General features: G+C 42.7%; 1 protein-coding gene across 7 annotated transcripts in view; it reads left to right on the forward strand.

Annotated features, from left to right (window-relative positions):
- Positions 1–2,285, forward strand: part of LOC101598203 (SPHK1 interactor, AKAP domain containing) — a 139,431-nt gene extending 137,146 nt beyond the window's left edge. For all 7 annotated transcript variants that reach the window (XM_045147250.1, XM_045147251.1, XM_045147255.1 and 4 more), the window contains one exon: positions 152–2,285. In XM_045147250.1, coding sequence (XP_045003185.1) covers positions 152–295 — 144 coding nt within the window. In that variant the 3' untranslated portion in view covers positions 296–2,285. The remainder of the gene's footprint in view (positions 1–151) is intronic.
- The last annotated feature ends 8,651 nt before the right edge of the window (positions 2,286–10,936 follow it).

The raw sequence follows: 10,936 nt of genomic DNA on the forward strand, positions 1-10,936 counted from the left end.
CTGAAATACCTAAAAAAGAAATAGTCTGTCCTTGAAAACTGGCCTGAGAATGAAGTTCCTGTCACCCCCAGGCTTTAGACAGGTGCTTTAATGAGGTGAGGTGCCCTCATAGACTGTGATATATGGGTCCTAACTCTGTGTCTACTTCTAGTTTCTAGATGTTGTGCGGCTGGTCCATCAGAAGTCCTGGAAAGTGGGGGATATCTTTCATGCAGTTGTCCAGTACTGCAAACTGCACGCAGAGCAGAAAGAGAGGACGCCCAGTCTCTTTGACTGGCTTCTGGAACTAGGATAAAACATCTGCATGGCAAGGAGCAGTTCTCCCCTTCATCCCGGCTTAGGTTACAGTGGTTTGCGCTAAATTCTCTGAATTTTCTCAGTACACTGCATCTCATTCTCAGAACTATAAAAAATATGTATCGTTCCAGTGCCATATACACAGAATAACTCTAAGGGAAAACGTATTTTTCTACTAATCACCACCTGTGGAAATGTCTAAAAGAGCTTGTATTAGAGTGGCTTGAAAAGGAGACACTTCAGGGAGACCCAAATTAGGAAGCACACATCAGGCCCAAGCTAGGTTCACATGTGTGCGATGATATAAAATGATGTCTAATGTCTCCACTTATGTGAATCAACTAGAAATGAACTCACTGGTTTACAGCAATTCTATAAACTATACTGGAACCTTCCTTGTACTTTTCCCAGCTGTCAACTCAAGGAAATAATTAAGATATGGCTGAAAAATGCCCAGGTCTTTATATAGAAGAGTCCCACCTTCAGCCGAGTACCTCTGGACAGTAAGACACACGCAGGAGCCTGGCAGTGTCCTCTCTGGAGGTCCTCTCATTTACTCACCACAAATGACCAGTACCTCCCTCCTTCACAGCCATTTCCTAAGCTTATCTCATCTTATCTGCGTCACCATATCACTTGGGTGAAATTATGGGGTTCCTACCTTAAGTGAAAGCTTTCTTACTTAAATTAAAATAGTAATCTTTTGACATGAAAGCTGCTTGTATATTCATACATATGAATTATATGAAATATAAACTTTTGGTTTATTTTTATTATAAATTATAGAGAGAGTATTATCTAAATAATTTATGGAGTTAGCTTAGAGCTTTATAAACCATGAAGAGATGTTGGTTAAAGGCAAATGCTGGCAAGAAGCTCGGTAACTAGATGAACTCTGAATGCATTGAAACCCGTGTGACAGCCATGCTCCTCCAAAGGCGTCTATAATGACGGGTGGAGGGTAGCGCCTCGCGCCTTACATGGTAAATACGGAGGCAGACATCCAACTCTATGACAGTGGCACTGAGTTTGGTGAAAAGACTCATCAAAATATCTTAGTAATGACATGTGGGTTTCTTTTTTGAAAAATAAAGGTATCTACATGCCCCAGCAGGTCTTTCTTGCCACTAAATAAACTACACTTCTTTTTATTTTCTTGATGGAAGAGGTATTTATTGTGCATTTATTGTGCATCTTCTGAAATATTATATGCTTACTCTATTTTTACAAGTAATTTTAAATGTGAACAAGGCCCCATGACATCAATGCTGGCTCTACATGATCTATGATCTACACCTGTGGAATGCCAAGTAAGCTTCCTCTAAGCCATACTTCTTTCCCCACCCACCCATGCCAGCGATCTTCCAGAGCTCAATATGCATTTGCTGTACAAATGGTCCAAATTTAAGTTGTTTGTTTAAGTTAACACCTACCCAGAATCTCAAACAGAAGTGTGTTTCTCTGTGCTACTAAATGGAAAATACTGTATTTTTTTTTAATCCTAGGTTATTGTATGTAGCCCTTTGTTGTGTTCAAATGAATGTTTACTTATCCTACAAAGCACAAATACTGATATAACCACATGTTGTACCTGTTGTTACAAAACTAATCAATATATTCCCATCGCAAAATTGTTGTTGTTTTTTCAAGAGCTTTAAGCACTGTACAGAAAAAAAATAGTCACAATGTGATTAGATATCTAGAGTTTTACTCCTTAGATAAGTTTTGCTGTGCTGCTTTCAATGTTTGATTAAGTAAATATTTGTTAGAATGTCATATTCATTGTAAATGATTGTTTCTCCACTGTGTCACTGTTTATACTGAGGAGGAGAGGATGCTTTTCTGTGGGGGACATGTTGTATATGGGAAGATGTGCAGCCCTGACCTCTGTCAGTTAAATTCCAGTAATTGTAATTCTAATTGTAACAATCAAAAAAAAAAAAAGTCTCTGGCATTGTCACATGTCTCTTAAGGAGCGAAGTCAAGACTTGTTGAGGACCACTGGTATATCGAATGCACTAGAGGGCAGGGCCTAGAGGTGTTAAAGGAAAGCTGGCCTGTGACCTCGGTCTTTAGTAAAATGAGGCTCAGGAGGGTCCTAAAATCTGGGCATGCTCTACTCACAGTCCAAGGAGCGCAGCCTCTATACACAGTCTTGAAGACAGGAGAAAGAGATACAAAATCAACAAGGAGTCAAATAGAGGTAAGCTCTTCGAAGTGAGACGTGAATAGCCAGCACTCTTTGAAGTCTGGAAATACACTTCCTGGGGTGGATGCAGATAAGCTCCTGAGACTTCCAGGCTCTTAACTCGCCAATGAAAACCGACAGGGGTGCTTACGCCATGCGGTTCTCCCTCAGCCAGAGGCCCTGACACACAGATACAAACTCTGGTCACTGCCAAGGGGACTTTATGAGGACTTTGTGACAGAGGTCAGGGAGAAAAACACAAGTTCAATAGTAAAGACTACAGATCTCAGTGGTCAGGCTGAAAAGCCATTTCCTTCAGTGAAGAGGCATGAGAAGCTAGAAAGCATCAAAGTGTGAGGAAATAAGACGAACTTGGTGGACCCTCAAGGTAGCATAACCGAACAGTGGATCCAAAATGCTTCATCCTGATGTCAGCCTCTTCTCTTGAAAGACCCCCCCCCCATTAAGGAAGGGCTGCATGCTGTATCAGGATTAGGATGGGTCAAAGTTCAAAATCTTGGACATAATTTAAGCATTTTATTCCATTGACTAGTGGGTACAGGTTAACGAATCATTCATGAGGGGAAGAATGGGGATTTGGAGGGTCTATGTCTGGCATTGTCAGGGGTGAACAGGACAGTGGTGGCCACAGAGAAACTCTATAGAGTGAAAAGAGGGCGTTCAGACCAAAAAGAAAGCCATGAGTGACAATCTGGAGATGCAGTCAGAGGCAGCTAGGAGTTTGATACAATTGTAACGTAAGTGTGATCTGAGGAGAAAGGGGATGAAGATGAGATTGACTATGAAGCTTTCTATTTATACAACAGACTCAAAAATGTATTTATCAAGATGTATTTATTAATCGAAGGAGCTGCAAACTCAGAGAAGTGACATGGATTTATGTGTGACCCGCTGAGTTGTAGCTTCCACCTTGGCTGACACTATTAAATCTTGCTTTGCTCAGGCAAGATGTTGGCTCAGTGGCAGCTTACCTCACCACCATGAAGACCTGAATTCCATCCCCAGTAAAATGTAAAAATGCTGGACAGAGTGGCACGCAGCTGTGATCCTAGTGCTACGGAGGCAGACAAAGGAGGATCCCCCAGGGTTCACTTGCCAGTCAGTGTAGCCTAATTTGTGAGCTCCAGGCCATTTAGAGACCCTGTGTCAAAAGAAGGGAGGTGGTGTTCCTAAGGATGACAGCCGAGGGATAACACCTCTAACCTCCAAATGCGCATGTGCACATGCACGCACATACACACATTGCTTGTACACAACAAACACACATGTGCCCATAGACGCATGCATAATAAAATGCATAAATATTACTTTTTTCATGACTAAAGGGATCTCTGAAGCCCTATGATGGGGATCTCTGACACAGATTTCAGTAAGAGGCCCACAGTCAACCTCAGGTTCACTGACATGCTGGAAAGACTAAGGCACTGAGAAACTGTATTCGCAGTCACAGCTTATTGCAGCAAAGGGGATGATTCCCAATCAAGAAAGGAAAAAGGCACACAGCACCAAGTTAAGGAGAGATCAGAAGCTTCCAGACGCTCCCTCTTACAAGACGATGATGTCATGTGACCACACATGCAAAGTGTTGCCAACCAGGAGACCTCACTCATCCAAGCCTGGGTGTCCAGGTCTTTTATTGGTTTTGTTGTTGTTGTTGTTGTTGTTTTTTGTTTTTTGTGTTTTTTTTAGAAAAAGGTCTGAACCCTAGAAGGTCACCTGCTAATGTTTTCAGGTTCTTGTGTCCCAAAACAAAGACTTACACTAGGGATACATAGTAATATAAATAGAGAGTTTGTTAAGGAAGAGAAAGATACTCCCAAGAATGGAGTGTGCTGGTGAGCTAGAAAAAGGTCTACACTCAAAAAGCACTGGACCACAAGTCTTGTGGCCCTTTATCTGCCATTTCTATATCACCAGCAGCAGCAGCCTCTCCTGAGTTTGTACATCAGGCTTTTCTTACCCATGCTCTACTGTGAAACGCAGCCAGCATTTGGGAAGGTCTCCAGTCTTCTGCTGTCACACCTTCTTTCATATGTGGATCCTTATTCTCCTGCCACGGGGGAAAGAGGGGCAAGTCACCTCAGCAAGCTGCACCCACAGTGACTGATTCCAGCTAGTCATAAGCTAGCATCCATCCATGCACCAAGCAGGATTTACAATAAATCACATTAAGTTATCTGGACAAATGGGTGCCACTGACAGAAACAAACCCAAGGTGTCAAGCATTCAAAAATCACGACTCAGTAGGGAGAACATTCTGAAGACTGTGCAGTTAGCTCTGAAGTCAACATGGAGCCAATGCTGTACATAGGCTTGTTTGCAGTGATATAGCAAGCCAGGCATCCTGAGTTATCCCTTCCCTGTAGAAGTGCTTTTCTCCATCTGCTGACTAGCGGGGCAAGTGGAATACAAGCATCTCGTCCCTGTTATAAATTCCTGAAGGTTGGAACCACTTCCTACTCATCTAGTAAATCTGCAGTAGTCGCTAGTAGGCCTTGAGGAACTGGGGTCTTGATTTATTTCTCATAATGTTTAGTTATTAATTCTAGTGATGTAATTTTATTTGAAGTTTCTTCTTGGCCTACCAGAGAATGCTACTTACTATGTAAATCTGCATGTTATTTCTTATGTTATTACTTTTGCTTTCAGTAAGTAAAATGCTTGAAAAATGTTTGTTTTTAAGTTAGATAAAATAAGAATGACTGGGGCTGGAGAGATGAGCTTAGCAGTTAAGGCACTTTCCTGTGAAGCTTAAAGACCAGGTTCAATTCTCCAGGTCCCGTGTAAGCCAGATGCATGTGGTAGCTCATGTGTCTGGAGTTCATTTGCAGTGGCTAGAGACCCTGGGTTGCCAATTTCTCTCTCTCTCCCTCTCCCTCCCCCCCATAAATAAATAAATATTTAACCTACACCGTGTTGGATGCCACAATGTAGGAAACATTTTAGTGCACTGGAATGGTTTTAAGGGATAAACAGCTACATGATTGGCAGGATTTGGAGAGGCAGGTGAGTACTGGATGTTCATGTGCTAACAAATGAACGAAATGCTAATCCAGTTTTTAAAACATACACATGCCTCTACTCTATCTTGATCATAGCCCTCCACTGAACCCCTCCTTCTTCCCATCTAGCCTCTCTTCTATTCTTATGTTCATTTTTTAAAATGTTTTCTCCTTGTTTGTGGCCATGACACACCGAGTTTAATTAGGATTTCCTCAAAAGCAGCTCCTGTTGCGCTACATACTACTTCAATTCCTTTTAGCTTCCACATATCCTCTCTGTGAAAGAAGGGAACCTTTCTGTTCTGCAGAGATGGCCTTTATTTTTTAATATTCTTATTCGTCTATTTTCAACCAAAGCAAAAGAATATGATGAGCACACCAGGGCCTCTAGCTGCTGCAAACAAACTGTGCCACTTTGGGCACCTAACTTCATATGGGCACTAGGGAATTGGACCTGAGTTGTTAGACTTTTAAGGCAAGTGCCTTAAACACTTGGTCATCTTCCCAGCCCAAGACATGTCCTTTCATTGAACACTTAACTACATGTTTTATTTGCGTTTGAGTTATTCGCACGGCCGTGTTGGGCATGTATGCCCCGTTTAACATATACGGCGCACTCTGCTTTTGCCCTAGATGTGGCAGGGACTCAGGATTCTGCTTTGACACTCTCAGCTGTACGTGTGCCCCATTATAAAGACTGCTCTAGGGTACATTCTTTTTTGTTCTTGGGATTAACAGCTAGTGCAAAACTGTATACGCCCACAGCCTCTTCTCTCGCCATGTCACAAACGCCATGTGGCTCAGGTCCATAGGACCAGGTCTCTCTCTGCAGGATGCATCTGTTGAGAAAGAAAGATGGGAGATGAAGCCAAGAGGACCTGCAGTTCTCAGTGCCCTAAACTCCTCCCCAAGCCCTTGTATGACATTTGTGAGGGGAAAGCTTGCCTCTATGTCAACTAACAGGCCAGTTATTTTTCAACCTGACAATATTTTTAGTAATAAAAGTAACAAACCACACACTGACTGACCTTTTGTGAAGCTCACAGAAATGTCCAAAAAAAGATAGCCTCACTAAATTACATCAGTTATTTCATTCTTCCTTCATTTTTAACAACAGGATCTTATTTTTAAAGTTAAGTATAGGATATAGTATTAGTATTATTGCAGTCAGGTTCACATTGCTGATAGAAATCACCCAACCAAGAGCAGCTTGGGAGGGGGGGGAGAAGAAGAGGTTTATTTTCATGCTTGAAGGGGAAGCTCCATGATGGCAGGGAAAATAATGGCATGAGAAGATGGTGGACATCACCCCCTGGCCAACATAAGGTGGACCATAGCAACAGGAGAGTGTGTCAAACACTAGCCTGGTGAAACTGACTATAACACCCATAATCCCACCCCCCAAAATACACTGCCTGTAAGTATTAGTTCCCAAATCTCCATCAAGTGGGAACATAGCATTCAGAGCACCTAAGTTTATGAGGGACACTTGAGTCAAAGCACCACATTCTTCCCCCGGCCCCCATAAACTGATAACCGTACATGATATCAAATGCAGTACATTTATCCCACATTAAGTCCCCATAGTTTTTATCAATTCCAATGATGCTCATACATCCCCACAGTCAAAGATCTTCTAACTCAACCACAATACCAAAAATCCCCCCCAAAAAAACTGTAATGGTACAGAATAAATATTCACACTGCAAAAGATGGCATTGGAAAGCAAAGAAATATTCAGCCAATACAAGATTTAAAACAACCAGGGCAAACATCCAACTCTGTAGCTTCAAGTCCAACAACTCCAGTCAAGACAAATGTCCAAGTCTGATAACTGTAAGAAGCAACAAGTCTCTGGAGTTCCAATTCCACCCCACCAGCTAGGCTACTCACAGTCCTAGAAAACTTCATCGGAGCCAGCAGGTCTCCTCGGCAGCCATCTCTTGGTCCCGGCATCTCCAGTGGGTCTCCACTGCAATACACAGTTCATCCTCATGGCCACATGGGGTCTCTATACAGGCAATCAGCAAACCTGCTTCACACTGCCCATAGCCATTTCCAAAACAGAAAACAGTGTTGTAAACTCAACGACCCTCTCTTTCCTGCATTTCTTATAGCCCACAATTCCAGGTAGAGTGCCAATTTGTTAATCTGGCAGGGGAGGGAGGTGGAGATAAAGCAGACTTTGAAGAACAGGACACTCTTTCAGCACTCAGGTGCCTTCAAAGGAGCCTACATTCTTCCTGTTGCTCCACTGCAGGTCAGCTGGACCAATCTCAAAGGTTGTAATTTCTCAATTGCAGCTGAATAGGCCAAGATTTTTTTTTTTCTGTGCCATATCACTCTACTCACATCAGTGCATTTCTACTCAAAGTAACCCTGCACAACTTCTCAGGACATGGACATAACAGCAAGCTTCTCACACAAACTGCTAGCCCAGTCCAGGCAAAGCTCTTTCTCACCCTCACAAGCCAGACCTCACAGTCCATAGTTCTGACTGCATTCAGGTCTTTCAACTCTGACCAGAATAGTCCATCAAGCTGTACTTACAGCACTGCAAAACATCTCTTAGGCCAAGGTTTCAAATCTTTCCACATTCCTCTTAAAAATCAGCTCCAAAAGGACAAAGATACACAGTCAGGTGTCTAGCAGCAAATGACCCCACTTTCAGTACCACTTTGCTGTTGTAGTCAGGTTTGCATTGCTGGTAGAAATCACCCAACCAAGAATAGCTTGTGGGAAAAAAAGAGGTTTGCTTTGCCTTATAGGCTCAAGGGGGAAGCTCCACGATGGCTGCAAAAGCAACATCATGAGCAGAGGGTGGACATCACCCCCTGGCCAACATAAGGTGGGCAATAGCAACAGGAGGGTGTGCCAAACACTGACAAGGGAACAGTAGCTATAACGCCCATAAGCCTGTCCCCAAAAATACACGCATCCAGGAGGCATTAGTTCCTGAATCTCTATCAGCTGGGAATGTAGCATTCAGAACACCTAAGTTTATAGGAGACACCTGAATCAAACCACCACAGGCATTAAAAGCACTCATTGATCATGCTAGCTGGGTAGACCCCCTAGCATATTGCTAAATGCTTTTGAAAATTAGTATTTAAAGTTAATAAAAAATAAAGTGACCAGGTGTGGTGGCATATGCCTTTAATCCCAGCCCTTGGGAGGTAGGATTGCTGTGAGTTCAAGGCCCACCTGTAACTATAGAGTGAGTTTCAGGTCATCCTGGACTGGAGTGAGACCCTAGCTCAAAGAAAATAAATAAGTAAGTTAATTAATTAATGAATGAATTAAGGTGCACGAGCAAGGTGACATGTGAAACCAGTTCTAATTGAATATTTTACAAATTTCTGACTAGCAAAGAAGAGGGGATGAAGCAACTATGTGAGGTTTAATGTCTCCGAGAACAGACAGGTTCCTCTACAAAACCTAGAGCGGCAGGAGACTGCTTCATAAATGTCTTGGGCAAGACATAGAGCAGATTTTTTTTTTCAAGGTAGGGTCTCACTCTAGCCCAGGCTGACCTGGAATTCACTATGGAGTCTCAGGGTGGCCTTGAACTCACAGCAATACACTTACCTCTGCCTACTGAGTACTGGGATTAAAGGCACATGCCACCACGCCCAGTCCAAAAGCAGAATTTTTTAGTATTTTATTTTTATTTATTTATTTGGCAGAGAAAGGGGGAGAGAGAGAGAGAGAATGGGCATGGCAGATCCTCCAGCCACTGCAAATAAATTCCAGATGTATGTACCCCCTTGTGCATCTGACTAATGTGGAGTCCTGGGGAATCAAACCTGGGTCCTTTGGCTTTGTAGGCAAATTCTTTAACCACTAAGCCATCCCTCCAGCCCAAGAAAGCAGAGTTTAAACAATTCCTATTAGAATCTGGTAATATTCGATGAAACAAAGAAAAAAATCACTATAATTCTTAGCATTTCTGTGCAATAAGCTCTTGTTGAATAGCTACACATTCACAGACTTCAGGGATTCTCTGTGTACTTAAAGAAGTTCACATTCTTTTCATAACTCAACTCTAGCTTGCAGAGCATAGCTCCCTATGTCCTCTTCATTTACCTTCCAGATAATTCTAACCTCCTCCAGAATGCCATGGTGCCTAGTGGATCCTCCCTGTGTGTTTATTTAAGGCAACTCAATCTTCTTTGAACCCATACTTATGAAGAAAGCATTTTATGAGACTATTATCAAAAGAAATATTATCTTAGGGCTGGAGAGATGGCTTAGCAGTTAAGGCGTTTGCCTGTGAAGCTAAGGACCTCGGTTCGATTCTACACTACCCATGTAAGGCAGATGCGCAAGGGGCGTGTGCATCTAGAGCTCCTTTGCAATGGCTGGAGGCCCTAGCATGTCCATTCTTTCTCTCTCCCTCTCTCACTCTCTCTCTCTCTCCCTCTTTCTCTCTCAAATAAATAAATATTTTTTTAAAAAGAATTTTATCTTAGAGGAACTGTTTTGTACAAAACACATCCTCATCAAGGAATGAAGGATGAATATAGATGGAAGCAAGGGCAGAGGGAGGAAGGGAAGAAGGAACCCTTCAAAGCACATATTACTTTAAAGTAAGAAAATTTTGCACCTGGAACAAACAGACTTTGGCTGATAGAATGTGCCTGTCAGAACTGACCCAAGAGAAATAAAGTGTCCACATTGAATGCTATCTGCATCAGTCCATAACTGGGTTTGGGAGGAGGGGTAAAGAAACATCCTTGAACTCCAAAACCCTGAGTTTATATCTATTTTACCAAAGAATTGGAATAAAACAAGACTGAGAAGTACAATGTCCAAATCATTACTTTTTGTTTGTTTGTTTGTTTGTTTTTCAAGGTAGGGTCTCACTCTAGCCCAGACTGACCTGAAATTCACTAGGTAGTCTCAGGGTGGCCTTGAACTCATGGCAATTCTCCAACCTCTGCCTCCTGAGTTCTGGGATTAAAGACATGCGCCACCATACCCAGCTGCAAACCATTACATTTTTATTCAGGCATATATGAGGGAGAAGGAGAGTTCATGAACTGAGGAAAGGAAAATGGGTGCATCCACAAGGCCTGAGGGCACATGTGGGAATTAAACATGGGGCGAGGGAAAAGATGTGAAAAGGGATTCTTCTAAAAAGCTGTGTGCTTTAAAATATCCAAAGACAAAAAATGATAAAAACAAATTAGCCAGGGCTGCCAGAATGGGAAGGACAAGATCTTACAAGTGTTGATTCCCTGACACTCAGATGCAGAGACCTAAGCAGCCAAGGAGCCAGAAAGGGAATCCTCCTACACAGTGCCCCCTCAGCCCCATGAGCCCAGGCAACGCTATGCATGTGGAGTCAGGGGATTAAATCGCGAAGAGGTTGGCACACGTGGGTGCAACAGGACAACTGATTGGCTTGAGCTCCTGGGGGAAGTGC

Source organism: Jaculus jaculus, chromosome 4 (assembly GCF_020740685.1).
Source record: "Jaculus jaculus isolate mJacJac1 chromosome 4, mJacJac1.mat.Y.cur, whole genome shotgun sequence".
Lineage (NCBI taxonomy): Eukaryota > Metazoa > Chordata > Mammalia > Rodentia > Dipodidae > Jaculus > Jaculus jaculus.